This window comes from Corvus hawaiiensis, chromosome 26 (assembly GCF_020740725.1).
Source record: "Corvus hawaiiensis isolate bCorHaw1 chromosome 26, bCorHaw1.pri.cur, whole genome shotgun sequence".
Classification (NCBI taxonomy): Eukaryota; Metazoa; Chordata; class Aves; order Passeriformes; family Corvidae; genus Corvus; species Corvus hawaiiensis.
Genome location: NC_063238.1, coordinates 11427573 through 11445951, shown reverse-complemented (window position 1 = coordinate 11445951; position 18379 = coordinate 11427573). Strand labels below are relative to the sequence as shown.

General features: G+C 37.7%; 1 protein-coding gene across 4 annotated transcripts; it reads left to right on the top strand.

Annotated features, from left to right (window-relative positions):
• The first annotated feature begins 475 nt into the window (after positions 1-475).
• Positions 476-16532, top strand: LACTB2 (lactamase beta 2). Of its 4 annotated transcripts, none has more exons than XM_048287193.1 (7): positions 477-725; positions 1281-1444; positions 2773-2896; positions 5622-5800; positions 9837-9985; positions 11738-11815; positions 14325-16532. In XM_048287193.1, exons 1-7 carry the CDS (start codon positions 604-606, stop codon positions 14397-14399), a joined length of 891 nt encoding a protein of 296 aa, XP_048143150.1. In that variant the 5' UTR covers positions 477-603; the 3' UTR covers positions 14400-16532. The 4 variants fall into 4 exon arrangements, with proteins under 4 accessions (XP_048143149.1, XP_048143150.1, XP_048143147.1 ...); XM_048287191.1 differs by having other exon boundaries at positions 479-725; positions 11738-11819; XM_048287192.1 differs by lacking the exons at positions 11738-11815; positions 14325-16532 and adding an exon at positions 11328-11731 and having other exon boundaries at positions 476-725.
• The last annotated feature ends 1847 nt before the right edge of the window (positions 16533-18379 follow it).

Here is an 18379-nt window from a genome sequence, read left to right as displayed (position 1 = left end):
TTTTCCTGAGCCTGTTCTTCTCCAGGCTGGACAGTCCCAGCTCTCTCAGCTTTTCCTCACAAAAGAGATGCTCCAGTCCCTTCATCATCTTAGTGACCCTTTGCTGGACGCTCTCCAATAGCTCTCAAATTTTATTAAAAACGCTGAATCCTAGATAGCGCCTATGTGCTGTGCAGGAGCCCACACAGCTCGTACGTACGCTCTAAGTGGGCGTCTTCCTGGGATATAGAGAAGGTGTATCTGCCTCTTGCAACAAATTTCTCTGGAAAAAGCCGGCAGAAGCAGGACATGCCTCTCAATGGGCAGCAGCGACGCACCGACCCGGCACGGCGAACTGAACTCCACCGAGAACTGCCCTCCACGAAAGAGAACTTTATCCCGCTGGATCACCACAGCGTTTATCGCTAGGAGCCGGGCTTTAGCCGCACACCGGCGGCCGCCCCGCCCCGGCCGTGGAACGGGCGGAGCCGCCTCGCACCCGGGCGGAAGGCGCCGCGGCAGGGCAGCGGGAGGCGGAGCACGGGTAACAGAGGCTTCCGCCTTCCCGAGTTCTGGCGTCGTGAGGGAAGTGGAGCTGGGAACTCGGGGCGATTCTTTTCGGAGATGGTGTCGCTGCTGCCGCGCATCGAGCGGCTCTCGTCGCGGGTGGTGCGGGTGCTGGGCTGCAACCCGGGGCCCATGACCCTGCAGGGCACCAACACCTACCTGGTGGGCACCGGGCACAGGTACCGACCCTGCACGGAGAAGGGCCAGGGCACGGCGGACGAGGCTTCTCTGCCCCGGCCCCTCTTGGGCACCGTGCACTGCCTCCAGCTCTAGAGGCCGCTACCGGCCTGCTCCCAAATCCCTTAGTCAGGGTTAGAAAGAGGAAAGAAACCGTACGGCATTAAATTTTAGGGGCTAGTGCCCGGAGGCGGCTTGGGCAGGGCGCTGTGGAGTCTCCTCCGGGCGACCCTTGGGCTGAGGCGGGGAATTCCGTGAGGGAAGCGGGCGGGTGTCTCAGGCCTCGCAGCTCCCCCGCGGTATTAAACGTAGCTTCTGCCTCTTGCCCCGGAGTTGTAAATGTGTGGCCTACGTTTATTATGTATCCCACTTTTTAAATTGTTATGCCACAGGGGTGGAATATCAGGAGGCACGAAGTGGCGTCTGGATATGGAGACATCAATTATTGCTAAATTTCCATGTGTTGGCTTATTTTATTCATATTACTTGGCTGTCATATGAACACTCTTTATTCTCTGGTGTGTGTCTCTCCCTCCCTTTTTTTGGTCCGTGTGTAGAAGGGTCCTTATTGACACCGGAGAGCCAGCTATTCCTGAATATATCAGCTGTTTAAAGCAGGCACTGTCAGAGTTCAACATCGCGATTCAAGACATTTTAGTGACACACTGGCATCGTGATCATACTGGTGGAATACCTGATATCTGCAAAAACATCCCAAATGGTAGGCCAGAGATTTCAGATATTGCTGACAATGTTAGATACATGGCAAGAAAAAACATTAACTGAATGCTTCTGTGCAAATCAACTGAATTATTCTTCTGGAATTGCTGTATAAACTGCATGGAATTTCATGATTCTGCTGCAGTGTATAGATTGAGAGCAATGAATAATCTGAATGTAATAGTTGTAGTACTACAGGTTTTCTTCAATACTTGTGCATAACTTCATAGTGAATTTTTCTTATGTGTGTATAATGAGAACCTAGGTTACCATCAGCATGGTATTAAGAAATGTGAGAAAAACTTGATACTTGTTCTGTTTTACTTGGACAGCAATGATAACTTGATTGTTATTTTCCCTTTTGTAAACACAAATAGCTTGAATTTTGAAAAAGAAATGTGCATAACTTTGAGATTCCTTAAAGGAGCCCATTAGTAATTGCTGACAAATTCATAGGCCTCAGGTCATGAAGGGAAAGCAGTAGGGCAGTCTGCAAGTAAAGTCTGATCTAAAAGTGTGTATTTCATGTTGATAAACAGTAAGAGACATTTCTGCATTGGTATCTGGGAAGAGAATAAGCAGTATGGATAATGTGGTAATTCTTAACGTTGTTGGATTTTGTCACGAGCTTTGTCGCAGGCTTAATTTTGTAAAGTTGCCAGGTGCTTATCTGCAACGAAGCCTGGGCACTACTGAAAACAATTGGTGTCTTGGAGACGTGGGTGTATGAGTGTCTTGGTGAGGCTTTTGGGCTTGCCAACCTATGAATGTGGTTGTAAAGACTAGCAAGGTATATAAATGCCTTTCTGGGTTGCTATCTATAGCTGTTCAGCCAAAGTGTTTGCATTTTATGCACTGTTCAGAATGGTAAAAGCTGAGAGAAGTTGCAGGTCAAAAAGTCTTCATCCAATTTTAGGCAAATGTTCAGTGGTGCTTCTGTGAATCATAAAGCAAAATGTGAGCACAGAAATCTTAGTGGTGGTATAAAAACTTGGGGGAGTTTGCTCTTGAGTCAAGAAAGAACATTTGTAAAATATAACAATTACTGATCTTTATTAATTCCATTTGTGGGTTTTTGCCATCTTCGAGTTTGTCGCTGGTCCAGAGTGCAGTATTCAGAATCAGTGGCTTTCACTGTTTAGTGGGTTTGGCTCTGGAATAAAGTTGCTCTACAAATATAAAGTTACTATACAGAATTTGTTGTTTCTAGTTTTGTGTTCATGCTGTGTGATAATTAATCGTACTTATTCAAAAAGTAACCTGTCTGTGGAATAACTATGTTAGTGGCAAATTCAAAACATTGTTTTCTTTGCTTTCCTTAAATATTAGATTCAGAATATCGCATATGTAAGCTCCCTCGTGTCCCTCACTGTGAAGAAACAATAGAAGGAGGACATAAATATTTTTATCTTAAAGATGGAGATGTGATACAGATGGAGGGAGCCACACTCAGGTAACCATGAATTTCTGCAAGTTCTTCTTTCTTCAGAATTTTGACCTGTACATGTATCTTAATTCTAATGATTGCCAATCCATACATCTAATCTTTTCAGCACTTATGCATGTTGACTTCCTATCATGATCCAGCAGGATATGTTAATAGAAATAAATTGTTTTTGTGAATGAGAATTATCAGAAATTAGCCTTTGGATTTAGTCTTTGTACTCAGCAGAGAAATTAAGAATATTTCCCTAGAAAAATACTTTCACCAGGAAAATCAAATAGGATTTTATATGCATTCTCATCGCTCTTACGCAATTAGTTACTGTTAAAGTTGAGGAAGTCTGTGGTAGGCTGGCTGGATTATTTAGCATGGCTTTCTTTTTACTTTAAAAATATTTCCCTGGGAGGCTCTAAAACATTTAATACTTAAAATGTTGGATTTTAAACCTTGAACCTATGAGGTTCTTGTAGGGTACCAGTTTTGGAGGACTTCTTTCCATGGAGAGTACTGCTTATGTTAGTCTGAATGAGTGTGAAACAGAAAGCTAGTCTGCCCCATGAAAGCACACACACAATAAAAAGGTTTGACCATTCAGTTTTCAGACTTCTTTCATTAACAAGGCATTACTCTTATAAGGACAAAGTTTGCTTGTTTTCCTCAGTTTAGATGGGAGCTATATCCCACTTGTAGAATATGTCACTTGGTTGATTGGAAGAAAAAAACCATTAAAAAAGAAAAGGGATGTATTTTGTCCAAAAGCATTTTATTTTATTCTTGTAAAAATATAAGTAAAAAGAGTATTATATTGCATACTGAAGACCTTTCACTACCCTAAGTGGCACATGTTTGGACAAAAATTTGGAGATGGAAAATAATTTTTTTAACTTCAAGTCAGTCAAGGATTAGCACATTTTGAAGTTTGGGATTGTGGAGGACCAGGTGTAGGCATGTTTTGTCTCAGATATTCTGACTTGTGACAGGGAAGTTGTGATTGGCAGGGAGGATCCCCTGGAGGTGGGACAGCATTGTCCTGAGCCAACTTCCTTTTCTGCCTTCAGACTCACACTTTCATCCATCCCCCACCCCAGCTCAGTTTCTGAAGGGCTCAGACCGACTGGTTGTGCTGTTGTGGGAGTTGGGAGCTTGTTGCAGGTTGTTGTAAAAATACAGGGCTTGTTAGGCAACACCTGTGAGAAGTTTGTTGTGAGGATTGGGAGCTTGTTGAAGTGTGTCATCAAAGTGAAGGGCTTGTTAGCCAATGCCTCTGAGACCAAATAGTGGGCTAGTTGCAGGACTTAAGGTGATTGTACCAGAAAGTGTGGGAGTTCCCTGACATGTAGTCCGGTGTCCTTGTTGATCCTGAAGAGAATTTATAACAAACATCACAGCCCCTACGGGTGGGTTGTGACAGGGGTAATGCAGCCAACTTTGTTTGATTAAAAGCAGGTATTCTCACCTCTTATTTGGTAATTACTTTAAGGATACTCTTAGACCCACGACTGCTTCCAAAATAGCAGTATGTGCATGTTACATTTTAGTTGGCAACCTTCACGTTTTCAAGGTGTGCCAGGCAGTCTTGAGTTCTCTTTCTGCTATTTTAATGGTTTGGCTTCCTGGTCAAGAATTGAAGGACACCATTTCCCAAAGGTGAACTACAACCTACCAACTTGATTTTGATGTTGGCTCCACAGGGCATTGGCTCACCTGCTTTCTTCTGAGCTCAGTATTCAGTAGGAGCTGGAAGTCATTGCATGAGATGATGCTGCACTTATGGTCTCCCAGCCCTAAATCGACGTGGCTGGGAGCTGTTTAGCCTTGCCCTGTACACCACGATTGGCACCAGCTCTGTCAGTTTTTGATCACTGCTTTGATGCATCTGCCATTGACAAGAAGATTGTAATGAATTTTTGCAGTGATGCTGGTCAGAGTTGTGTTACTTTCAGTCTGCATCAGCCTCGGCATAAGGCCCTTCTGCTTTCCAGAAATCATAGTAAAAGGACACGCCAGTGCAGCTCCTTGGCAGCTCAGGTTACCACATACTATATACATACCCACTGTCCCTTTGCTGCATGCTAATACGGTGCTCAACCAAGCTGTGGATGAGCTTAATCCTTCCCATGCAGGTGTTTAATGACTTGCACATAGAATAGCTGAATGGTTCATGGTTCATGGTTCAAAGACCATGGTTCTTTGTGTTTGACAGCTGTGCTCCACTGTGCTATGGGGCTTTTAAAAATAAACTTCGGAAAAATAAACTTTGGAAGACTGAACTTTTTCTGGGTCGGGTTTGGAAGTTTGTAGGTAATTTCTAAAAGAATAGACATCATCCATACCCTCCTTCCTAAGTGCAGCATGTATGTCAAGAACTTCACATGTTTCAATCTGGAAATGACATGTCAATTTTCTGTTTTGAAGCTTCAGAGTAAAGCCCTCTAAAACTGAAATTCTACATGGCTAGTCAGCTCCTTTAATGCACTTATATTATGGTGTGTCATGCAAGTAAAAGCATGTTAGAGATGATGATTGGTGTTCTTTACATGGTATAAGAAAATGGACTGGGATTAGGCAGTGATACCTGTTTACATCAACTTTTCAGCCTTTTTTGGTCAATTTTTTTTGGTTCTTGTTACGGGCTGCTTTGCAAGTGTATGATTTTATCATCGTTTGTTCTGGCTTCAAAAATGAAGTATATATGCTGTATGGAAAACATATGCTTTCTTTGCTCTTTAAATAGAGTTTTATATACACCAGGACACACTGATGATCATATGGTTCTACATCTAGAAGAAGAAAATGCTATATTTTCTGGTGACTGTATTTTAGGGGAAGGAACAACAGTAATAGAAGACCTGTATGATTACATGAAAACTTTGAAAAAGTTGCTAGAAATGAAACCAGATTTGATATATCCAGGTAAGTGTTTTTATTTTTAACTGCTCTCTTTTACTGTGTAATTTTTAAATATCTCCTCCAAGAATTTGAGAACTATTATTACAATTAAACATCATTCCTGATCTAACAATTCAAGTTCATTACTTAGTAAGTGCTAAGCTAAGCTAACTTTGTCATGGTGATCTGCAAAACTTAAAAATTTTTAGTGATAGGTATCTTTCCTTTGTGAAATTTCTTCATTTGAGGGTGGATCTTGTCTTTCTGTGCCCAAAGACTCCAGAGGCCAAAATCTTTCACTGTTGGAATCATACAGCAAATTTAATTTTCTTATTTTACTCTATCCCTGTGCTTTAATGTTATCCTGGAAGAAAAAATAATAGTTGTTCTTTCAGTCCTTTTCATCCCCACTTGCACTCACTGTCAATGTGACTAGCCTAGTAGTGTTTTTTGAGAGAGATGTCTGTCCTTTGCAGTACTGATTAATCACAAATTCATCTTGGAAAGCTGCAGAACTGTAGTATGGTTGTCTTAGTTAATAACTTAGGTTAAATTTGAACAAGAGCCAAGAGGCCAAAAATGTTCTAAAAATAAGTTGCCGATTCATTCAGTCTATGGCTTTCCTTTAATTCTTTTCCTCTCTCTCCTCCAAACCTTGGGAATGCATTTACTTTTAATATATACCCTGTCTGTTTGACAAGACTGCATTTTAAGAATTCATTATGTAAATAAGGTTTAAGCTCCTCATTTGCTTTTTCAGAGCTACATCTCAGGATTTTTTCTGACTTTTTCTGTTTCATCTTCAACTTGTCATTCTAAGCTACCGTGTCTATGTTCTCAGTTCTGCCTTGTTCTATTAACCGTCTATGTTTAGCCTACTCTCTTGTGTTCACTCTTAAAATAGCCTTCTTTTGAAGTAGGTGCCCTTTAAGATCTAAGCATAAAAATGCTGTTTAAGAAACACATCGTAGATATTCCATGGATGTGGAGGTTGATGTAGACAGAATAGTGACTTGGTCATATTTATTGACTTAACTACTGTTAAAACTAACAGTAGTTTTTTAGCCTCCAGAATCTCAAATCAAATGTTTTACTTTCTTTCTTTCTTAATACCTCCAAATAAAGCCTGTTCCTCAAACTGAATTTCTGCCTTCAAAAACCCCGTATATAAACCAAATTCTATTTGGTTTATCAATTTTATCTGTTGTATTTCACTCTATTCTTAATGGTTATGTATCTAGATTACACATTCACTAAGGCTGAACATTGGTGCTCTTTATTTATAACTGTTTGCTACTGTTTTAAGTGTGTGCATACTGTACTTCAGTTAGGAAGCCAGTCTGACATGGTGCATTTTCAGTGATGATAGCTAAGTATCAAGATGGTTTGGAACTAACTTTCTTTTTTCATCCATGCACCACAAAATGTATGTGCAGTTGCGTAGAAGGTGGCTATTGCCCAATCAGAACAGTTGTTGATACTGCTGGGTAACTGCAGCAGAGGTAGTTTGCTTTAACAATACTTTCTGTATAAGAAAAGTACTTTGTCTGTGCTGCAATATTAGGCCTTCATAATTCTTGAACTGTTTCTCTGTTCCCCATCCATGCTTTAGCACTCATGTTGTAGCCTCAGAATTAGGTGAATTTTTGTAACAAACTGACTGCTGGCTAGGTGAGAGTAGGTGAATTTTGTCAATCCTTCCCCTTCCATGTTTCTTTTTGAATATAATGTGGGAATGACTAAGGCAGTCCACTCATGATATCTAATTACAGATGATATTTGATGAGAATCCTTGGGACAAAAAAAGGGCATTTTAGTCAGCAGAGGGCTCCCCATCCTGTAATAATAAACAATGTTCCTTGGTAATACAGAAAATAACAGTACTGGAATTAGGAGTCTGTGGAAGATTTCATGAGCCAATTGTTTTCTTCGCTTCTGTCTTTTGTGCTGTAATTTAAAGTAAGAGAATCTCACACTTCGCAATGTGTTATGAGGAAATAATATGAATCTATCTGATATTAAAATAATAATTTTCCATAATTCATGGAAAGACATTCGTATTTTGAGGGTGCTTTTCGTATGCTCAGAAACATTTTACATTTATTCAGATATTGATCCATTTATTCATTAATAAGTAAATACCTGTATTACTGTCTCTGAAAAATGATGGATGGGAAAGTTCCACATCTGGATTTAGTTCCAAGCTTTCTGAGATCATTTTAATGTACATATATTCATACACAACAGCTATGGATCAGATGATATAATGGATATGAAATCCCTTTAACTTTGCAAAATGGGGGTTCCATTTCAGGTTCTGACATTGGTCTTGTAGTCTAAGTCAATTAAATCACTTGGAAGAGTAGGGCCAGGTTTTAAGAATGCCTTATGATTCCATGGGCAACCCTTAATTTTGATTGCTTTAGTGAGACTTCTGTCATTAGAGAATGCAAGAGAATGGACAGTTAACATTGCAGTCTCTGCTTTGTATGTCTTGCTATGTTTTTTCTACATTTAAAGTTTTGGGTTTATAAATGCTAACAGTAGAGATACTGTTATACTTGTAATTTATTTTGTAAGGAAAAATAGCTTCAGATTAAATATGTTTGAAATCATTAAATATAAATGCATATGACAGTATAGTTTTATATTTAGACATTAAATATCTTGTATTTATAATACTTTATTTAAACAAGGTAAGCTTCAATGTATACTTAGTAATTTCAAATGTGCTGAAGTGAGTGTATAAATTGAGATATGTATAAATATTTTGACTTATAGAAGGATAGATTCCTTTGATGCTTTAGTTCAAAACATGAAAAATCAGTTGCTCTTTTTCTATAAGCTGCCTGTCCTCTGGGAAAATAAGCTTTAATTTAAAAAGCTTAAAAAGTCATTTAATCAGTAAAACCAAAACTACAAGCAAAGAATATGGTGATTTTTTTTAAATAGTCAGAGAACCTCAAAAGAAACTGATTTTGATGATACCAAACAACTCCTAAAAGAAAGCTATGTCTTTTTACATTAGTTTCTTTTATACTAATTTTATAAATTACTTAGAGTTTACACTGGCAGAGCTGGAAGTTGCTGCCGCTATTTCAGGTGAGTTGTACAGGCAAAGAAATAGGAAACCTTGCTATAAAAAGCATGTGATGAATATTTGTGCAAGTCACTTCCTCTACGGGTAACATATTAAGTTTAATTTCTGTGCGTGTAGCTCTCATGGCTGAACAATATTTTCTCTGTCATTTTAATGTACCATGAGGCAGTATTTGATTTTTCATAAAGGTTAGTGCTTTACCAATTAAGCCTTTTCTTAATGTGATTCAAAGGCCTGTCAGTAAGTTGGAACATTTCTGATCAGTCCAGGAAAAAACATGTGTTTTGGTTATTAAGCAGTCAGACATAAAATGATCCACCCGTAACTTTCCCTGTGCCTTCCTTTTTTCCTGCCCTGACTCACTATGATTGGCTCACTTATTGGTCTTCTCTTAATTGTTTTTAAAAAATTAATAATGCTTGGGACAGTGTTTTTAAAGGCATAAAATACAGTGTATGAATCCGTTTTGAAGGTGTGTTTGGGAAAATTACATGTCATAATTAAAGATGTCACCTTGGTGTTTGCCCCAACAGGACAGTAGTACCTGAGTCCTTTGCATCAGCCATTATTGTTCCAAGGCCAGTATCAGTTTAAGTCATTAGTATCAATATCTTTTGGGGAGAGGAAGACGGGCAAACAGAGATAATACAGTAATCTGAATCTCATTTTTTAAATCTGTTCAGCAGTGAGCTCCTTTCATTTTTTCTAATAGCCTAGTCTTCCCTTGCTTTCCTTATTCCTTCTGAAGTATTCCCTTTCCCCATTCAGACTTTTCATATTCTTATTCTTCCTTTCCATCTTAATGGTTTTCAGATGCAGACTGTGATACAGACATTCGAACCTTTTTCTCATGACTTTTAAATCTACTGGAGTTTACATAAGAATGTTTCAATTATTCAATAGTGTACTTAATTACAAATGTAAATAATAGTGCTCTGGTACATGTGTTTTGATTTTTAGGTCATGGCCCAGTAGTACGTGATGCAAATACTAGAATCCAAAACTACATTTCTCACCGACTTGCACGTGAACAGCAAATTCTAAATGTTTTCCAGCAGAATGCTGGGAAATCATACACATCCTCGGAGCTTGTAAAGATAGTATACAAGGTAATTGTTGATTAAAAGTTTTTTAGATCAAACTAAAGCAAATGGAGTTTGTGTTCATAAAATTTGTATGTAAGTGGAAACCATGGTGGCTTTGGGTGAAAACCATGGTGGATTTTTAAAAGGGATAAAAAATACTTCTGCCTGTTCAGGGTTCACTTATGACTGTGCATTTAAATTGTCTTGTTTAAGCACTTAATTGGAGCGGGGCCCAGACAATTCTTGGGAACTTATTTAACTATCCAGATGGTCTTAGGCACAGTTTCATAAGAATGAGCAAAAATAAAATTGTAGTGCTTGGTTCAAGGTGAAAAGTTTGACATGACTGTTAGTTGTGGATTTCCCAAAGTGTGTTTGGAGCATCCTGAAGGTTGGCTAAAAACTTCCAGTTCTTGGTTTATCAGTCTGCAGGAGATTGCAGGTGAACTGCAGTTCCACAGAGGAGGATATTGCAGCTCAGAAGTTGGATAGTTTGTATGTGTCATTAGACTGGTGTAAGAGTACTTTTTTGCTACTTCATCATCCTTCATGTAACCTCTGCAATTTGTCCCTGTGGTGTGGAATTGCCCTCATAACAAGCAGAGTTAAGAGATACAGCTTTTCTACTTTGGAGAAAGATGTCAAAGTTGCCAGTGGCTGTGGCTTGGGAACAGGTCTGTAACAGCTTCTCAACTCATTTTTCATGGTTCAGCTGATCCCCGGTTTCCAAAAGAATGACTACATCACACTGAACATTTTGCAGTCCTGATGTACCATTACCTATGGCAGTTCAGCTTCCGCAGTTCTCCTGCCTGATCAACTAGGTTTTAAGTATAGAGCCATTCTCATATTTCTGTAAATCACAAACTTCTTGTCCTGTCTATGTAAGAATTTTTTTCAGTACTATTAAAGCTTTATATTACGGAACAAAGTATATGCTTTCAGAATATTCTAAAGGTTCATGATTTATTTAACTAGTTTTCTAGTGAACTTTCCTGCCACACATACTATTTAAAGAACTTTTTACTTTTCAACAAGGAAAAAAGAGCTTTACCTTTAGGATGATAGAGCCGGAGAGGGGGATTTTGAGCAATCGTCTTACAATCATAGAATGGTTTGGTTTGGAAGGGACTTTAAAGGTTGTCAGTTTCCATCCCCGCTGCCATGGGCAGAGACACCTTCCACAAGACCAGGTTGCTCAAAGCCCCATCCACTTTGTCCTTGAACCCTTCCAGGGATGGGGCATCCGCGGCTTTTCTGGGCAACAGGTGTTACTGCTTTTTATGTAATGAGCATTGAAAAATTTTGAGATATTTTGTCCTCCTGAAGCTGTTACATTTTTTTTTTATTGTTTATTCATTCACAGATACTAATTGCTACAGGATATTTAAACATATGCAAATGTTGTCATGGAATAGAAGTGATAGATATCTGTGGAGAAATGCATCATAAATTTGTCTTTAAAAATACTCAGCTACACTGACAACCCAGGGCAGACCAAGCTCTGAAGAGGAGTCTTCTTAGTGCTGGCCAAAGTTTTCATCATACAAATGGATAATGCAAAAAAAACAAGCAAAGTAAACTAAAATGTGTTGTTAGACTACTTATTTAACTGGTATAAAATTGATTTATCCATCTTAGTTTCCTGGTGTTATGTAACTAACTGAATGTTCCACATACCAATGCATGGTAATAAACCATGCATTCTCTATATTGAAAAAGTAATTGATGGATATTAAAACAAATACAAAATGCATATTTTTTTGTTCCCATTAGGAAATACCTGAAAATTTACTTCCAGCAGCAGAAAGTAACCTCCTAGTCCACTTGAAGAAGCTGGAAAAAGAAGGAAAAGTGTGTAAGTGGTGGAAGGAGGGTCATTTTCATTTTGATGTTCTATGCACTATTTCTCATGTTATTTTAGTGCGTTATTTTCTAGGGAAAAAAAATGCAATTTTTTGCAGTAGCTGTCCATTAGACAAATTGAAGCAGAGTAGTATCTAAAATGGTTGTACAGTATTTCCAAACTCTTAGAAAGTATTTTGTAAAGTATTTGAGTGCTTAAAGCTCAGATTACTGCTATGCATATACCTTTAAATTTTTATTTAAAACATACCATAAAATGCATTCCTAATGCTAGCTTTTATACCTTCCTGTATTTTCTGAAATTCATACCTAAATATGCATATACAAGTTAAACTCATTTTATGGGTTTATATTTAAGTTTTTGCTCTTGCAAAATGCATGTTTTTGTGTCTATGTGTTAATAGTGATGGTTAAAATCACACAGTGTAAATTTTTACAATTTCTGATTAGTACGGTACTAAGTAGAGCTGCTGTATTTAGTTTACTGTTTTTACATTGTGCCTTTACTCTTAGTGAACAAGGTGAAGTATTCTATTTCTGTAATGGCATATGCCTGTGGAAATGTTACTCAGCCAAAGCTAAGGAAAATACTTCTTCCTATACAATACATAACTGCACCCAGGACTGTCTCTTTAAGTAAATAATTACATTCATTTACAGCTGTTGCAGATTTTCAGCATTTACCAACCTGAATAACAACATGAAATCAGTATATTTTTTTCAACTTAAACCTTCTGTTTGTCTTAATGATAGAACGGCTGCTAGGTGCAAACTGAACAATTGAGACCTAATTTTTCTAATAATAATAACAACCTGCTTTTTATTCAAAGAAAATAGACTAGAATCACATGAATACAGTCATTACTGAAGTTCAGGAAATGTTCTCTTTAGTCTTTTGTGCAGAATGCCATAGAAACTGTACCAGCATGGTACTTACTGCACCAGATTTTAAATATTGTCTCAATTCTTGGTTATTAACATATGTCAATGACCTATACATTTCTCCAGATTCATCAAGGACCTCAGGTGCTGTTTATCCCTTCTTTTCACTCTTAAAGTAGTTCAAGCAACAGCATTTTCTGTTGAGATCCAGTAGTGGATAAATTAACTTTCTCATTAAAGGTAGTCTTCCCTACAAGAGACTCTGCATCTTGAATGCCCAGGAAATAATTTGGTTGAGTGAGCTACTGACTTAAGGGTTTGTTTTCTCAAAACCACCCTTTTCATATTTACCAAACAAAAATAATCCATTTTTTCTCAGAAATCACTTTTCAGTTTTGAAGAGAGAGCAGATACAGTCATGTATCTGTTCACAAAGTATCAGCTACTTCAAATTATTAGAGTGGTTAAATAACTAGAGGAGATGCTAGTCAGAATAATTGTTGGGACTCTCCTACTGCAGCTGTTTTGTTTTTAAACTTGAATTTGTGCTCACAGAGAGGGTGGGACACAGTCTCATCAGAACACTTGGTGTTATGTGCTGATCTCTGCAGTTTAGGCCCAGACCTATGGTAAATGCTTAACATCACATCACCTTTGCCCATTTTTCAGTTCAGATTAAGGGCATCTGTTAAGGAAAACTGATTCTGTTGATTCTGAGCATGTAGCATACAAATGCTTGTGTACTCATGGTACTTGCTCATTTGATTTTAATATCCTTTGATGCCCTTCCCATACTCCACGACCTTGCAGCATCTCAAGTTTTGTTCTCATTATGGAAGACTTGAGCTGTAGACATAACACTGTCTGCTTAATTTTCACATAACGTTTTTCCAAAGAAACATCTTGTCAGTATCGATAATGAATGTGACAAGCATATTACAACCTTACAAGTGAGTTACTCACTGCAAATTATGGCCATATGCTGCCTGCTGCAGTCATTAATTAACCACTTCATACTAGGGATTGTGGGTTTTGTCAGTACATAACTTTTGTAACTGTAATTGGGAGTGACACTGCCTCTTACGGATCTGCTTTTCTTACTTAAAACAGAAAAGTAATATCTTGTAAGCAGGAGCATGGCACAATGCTCACGTGTAAGCTTTCTCCCATGTTTGGGTATAAATAATTTGGTCATTGTTTCACATCATAGCTGATGAAGAGATAAAAATAATTTGGCTGTTCTTAATTTATCAGCACAGACTTTTTTCCATCTGAAGGTTATAAATTTCAGAAAATGCAACAAGTGCTCTGCTACCTCAGATTTCTTAATATCTAGAAAGTTTAATATACCAAACTTTAAATAACTAGAGGATCATTAAAACCTTTTTATCAATCACTCTTTATACTGCTAGGTTACATTGTGAAACAGTTAGTGTTTATTACCTTCCATTGAAACTGAACACTGGCCTGAAGAAAAATATTTCATTAGTTTTAATAAAAAATGTCACGTGTAGACATACATATGCATGTACAGGTTAAATTTGAGATTATCTAATGCTTATAAGTAAAATCTAAGTGTTGATTTGTGACTAATTTGGTCTCTTTTTCTTAACAGTACGTGATGAAACACCCAGCTTCAGATGGAAAAACAATTTATAAGTTAGGCAAGATTGCTCAGGAATGTATTTAATCTACATGGTTTCTGTATGAAAAAACATAATGATGAGTTCAGAGTATATGTAAAAAAAACCCTTTTTTTAAAAAAAATAGGTAACAATTTTAAACCAATGTTACAGTAAGTTAACTAATGTTTTTCACGTTCTACTTTATTGGAATTTTAAAAATATCCTGGTGAGTACTGAATTAATAAAATGGGATGAGTGTGAAGAATTGAATCTTACCTTTGTTATAAAATGCTGAGTTTTATCATCAGTGGCAGGAGACAAATAGCAAGGTCTTATAAACTTAGTACTATGATATCATAAAGCAATATTATAAACCCAATAAATCACATATATAAAAGAAATCTCTAGTAAAAAACCCCAGAATTTATGTTATTCTAAACCTGGTTTCACCTTCTTGTGCTTCTCAAAAAGTGATTTGCTAATAAGTTACCTGTACATTCTAAAAAACCAAGTTATTTTTGCTAACAGATTTAAATACTGGGGTTTATGTTCCTTTGCTAATTCAGCTGAGTGTGCTCATCTTCATTGGTTGCTCAGTGCAATAGGTGCAATAGGAAAGTAATTTCAGGCTTCTGTGTTTTTTGGTGGAGACACCATTTCTATGGAATTCATTCAAAGGATTCATTAATTTTAATTAACGAATGTCAAAAAATGCACTGAGTTAGAGCAGACTCTTAAATTCTTTATAAGGTTCTGCAAGAATGTGATTAAAAAGCTGTATAAATTTACATATGTGTTACAGGCCATATGAAGTTAACCTTGTCTGTGACATAACAACTAACAGTCTTTAAGTTTTGCTGCTAATCCACTTAAACTACAAATATTTTAACGAAAAGGTTGTATTTGGTTGTAAGATACTGTATAGTATATAAAAGTATGTTTGGAGATTAATTTAAACTGCAAGTTCAGTTCTCTGTGTACCTTATGCTTGCAGAATAGTGCATAAGTATTTGCATTACTTCGTGTATTCAAAGTGTGTGACATTTGATGATACATACATTTCTTATAACGTTGGCTCAGCCTTAAAAAACAAAAGCAGACCTGAGATGTTTGAAAGTATCAAGGACAAATATACGTCCTTGAAAACCTTTCACCATTCAATCCTGTACCCTCATTTGTGTAACATGCATATGTTTGGGTACTGAAGGCATGTCTTAATAATTGACATTATTTTATGAAGCTGATGGCATTTGTTCTGATCAGCTGAGACAAATCCAAAACAAAAATACTCCCAAGAATAGCAACCCAAAACTGAAATCATATTCTGAAGTAGTAGCCAGACCCCTGAAGAAGAGAAATAATTACTTTCTGCCTAAAATGATGCTTCTTGCAAACTTCATTGATCTGAAACTTGGCCACATCATGACACATGCTCACTTGTAATTTTTTGTGCAGTGCCATTTTGAGGTCTTTCTCAGGTCTTCTAGGTTTCCTTCCTATTGTATTTTCTGTTTACTTGCATTTTTCCAGATACTTTCTATCCCTTCCTCCCTCAAACATTTTTTTTCCTCAATTCCTTTTGGAATAGTGACTTCATTTTCACATGGACTTCTTTTCATTAATAATTAGTTTTCCTATAGCTATTCCATGAATTTATAGTTACCTTTTCCATTGTTAGGAATAAAAACATAATTATCACTGCTTTTTTGAAAAAGAAAAAAGATAATTCACATGATCTGAATGGTGTCATTTTGCTTCAGGAAAATAGAATCCTCGGTGAAATGACAGTTTTCTGTCATGAGGTCTGAGAACCTAAGACAGCAGGAAACTGCTATGAGGAGGTGATGTCTTACTACCTTTCTGAGCTAAAGAAGAAATCCAATTTCACTTAACAATTTCCTTCTGTTTTACTATACATTTTTAAATACATGGAAATGGCTTTAGAATCCAATTAAAGAATTGCTGGAACTTGAAGATAACAGAGAAAGCAAGAGGATACAAATAGAAAACTCCATGTTCTGTGCTGTGCTGCAGCAAATGCCTGACATCTTCAAAAAAAACCAAGGAAAAAGACTGTTCAACCAGGCATGTCATTAATGGTCCTGTATGGTGTCTTTGGAATATTAAGAGCAGAAATTGCACTGTTACTAAGATGCATACATATAATAAAGGATACTTTGCTATGGTGTGTTGAAAAAGTCTCAAGGTTCCTTGTTGATTATGTCAAGTGGAATGTTTATTTTAAAAAGGTGGCAATGTAAGCTATATGCCGTGTAGGTATAAAAATGGGGATTAGCCTGTTCACATCCCTTGTGTGAACATGTTCATCTGTGCAGAATGCATTAAAAGTTACAAATAAAAAGATGGGAGGGAGCTATTTCTGTCTTACTGGCTAATACCAGTTGCTGGGATAGCTTTCTGAACAGCTGGGGACAGAAGCTGGAGGAAGCACAAATTGTGTTTCCAGCCTTCCTGCCAGCTAATTTCAAGATCCTGTGCTGAGAGGCAACATCATTTATTATGTTTAAGACCTAGAAGTTTGATGGTAGGTATAACCTTTTTTGAAGTTTCCCATTCTGTTCCTTGCTAATTTGCTTGCTTGTGTTTGTTTTAAAGTACTGTTCTTGGTTCTATCTCTAAGCATGTTTGATGACAAGTAAATTCAGGAAAGGTTCCCAAATAGACAAGGGTATTCCTCTGTTTGTGTCTTGTTACTGCAGGTGCCGTAATACGCTTCCTGCCAAAGTCGCCATGATCTTGCCACCTGAAATGCTGTATTTGGTTTGGTTGGCAAGGTCTTGGCAAGCCACATGTGATGGTGGCTTCTGTGATGAGATGCCAGAAACTCCCCCTGACTCAGATTGTAGGGAATTTCCTTCCTAAATAATGTGATCATTTTGAAGCCCAGCATTGGAAAATGTGGATGTCTGGAAAGAAACCTGGCGAACGTAGACTAGCCACCCATGGCACGCAGCAGACTGAGGGCTGACCATCCCACTTTTCCTAAAGTGCCATACAGAACTTCATGTGGCAGAAGAAGAAACTCCTGATAAAAGGAAGGTGTGGAAACTTCAGGTGAGGCAACAGGTTGCCTTGTTTTCCATTTCAGTGTAGCAGTTTACAATGCATCATCAGGACAAACACACAGCCAAGCTGAAACCGAGGGCCTGTATGACAGGATATCTAGCCAGGCACTAGAGGCACTTGCTGATTAAAGCTTGGGGAAAGCATGTCTTGTCCCAGTTAAGTCCTGTTTGTTATGTTCTGTGGAGATGAGATGACCTGATTTCTTTTAAGTGAGGTGGGAAATTGATGCAAACTTCTATTGCAAAAAGGAGTCCAATTTTTATTCCAACCTGGTATATTTCACAGGCGCAGTATGTTACATCCATAACTATACCGTGTGCAATCAGGGATACACTTTCACATTGTTACCGTTGAAGTAATGTTCTGCTTATTTTACATTTACAGAATACTGGTGCAGCCAGGGGATTAAGGCACTTCTAGAATATAAAAAAATCTTGGGACTAAAATATGAATGCTTCTTCTGTTTAATCATTAAAAAAAAATCCAGCTGTGAAAAGAAATTTTTCGGTAGCTTTCTCTGTATTTTTAAGTGTCCTAGATCATCTCCAGACACCAAATATAAATTCATAGAAAACCTCTGAGCATCTATGCAGCTGATGGAGGTGTTTCACAGTTGAAAAACCTGGTCTTACACTGATCAGTCTGTTCCATGACTCACTGCTCCATACAGTTGGAAGAAATTAACCTGTTTAAAACAGCTCATTCAATGTATGTGGTGCACACTCAGTTCTGGCAAGGCAAAGCAATGCCAAATAGCTACACCTTAGTTTCTTGCCCTGTATTCATTAGCTACCGGCAGCAAAAGCCATTCTGACAACACTTAATTTCAGCTATAAATTAGTCCAATTCTTTATATTTCTTTTCCATATATCCACGGGGAGTGTCTGCCTGACAGAAACCTTAATGAATAAAAATAGCATGAATTTCGCGAGGGTTGAAGGGCCGCTGCACTCGGCCT

Bases quoted from the DNA above. Each gene is read 5' to 3' on its own strand.
- LACTB2 (XM_048287190.1), top strand. From the start codon at position 604: ATGGTGTCGCTGCTGCCGCGCATCGAGCGGCTCTCGTCGCGGGTGGTG. The intron at 726-1,280 runs GTACCGACCCTG...GTCCGTGTGTAG, and splicing joins CTGGTGGGCACCGGGCACAG to AAGGGTCCTTATTGACACCG. The intron at 1,445-2,772 runs GTAGGCCAGAGA...CTTAAATATTAG, and splicing joins CTGCAAAAACATCCCAAATG to ATTCAGAATATCGCATATGT.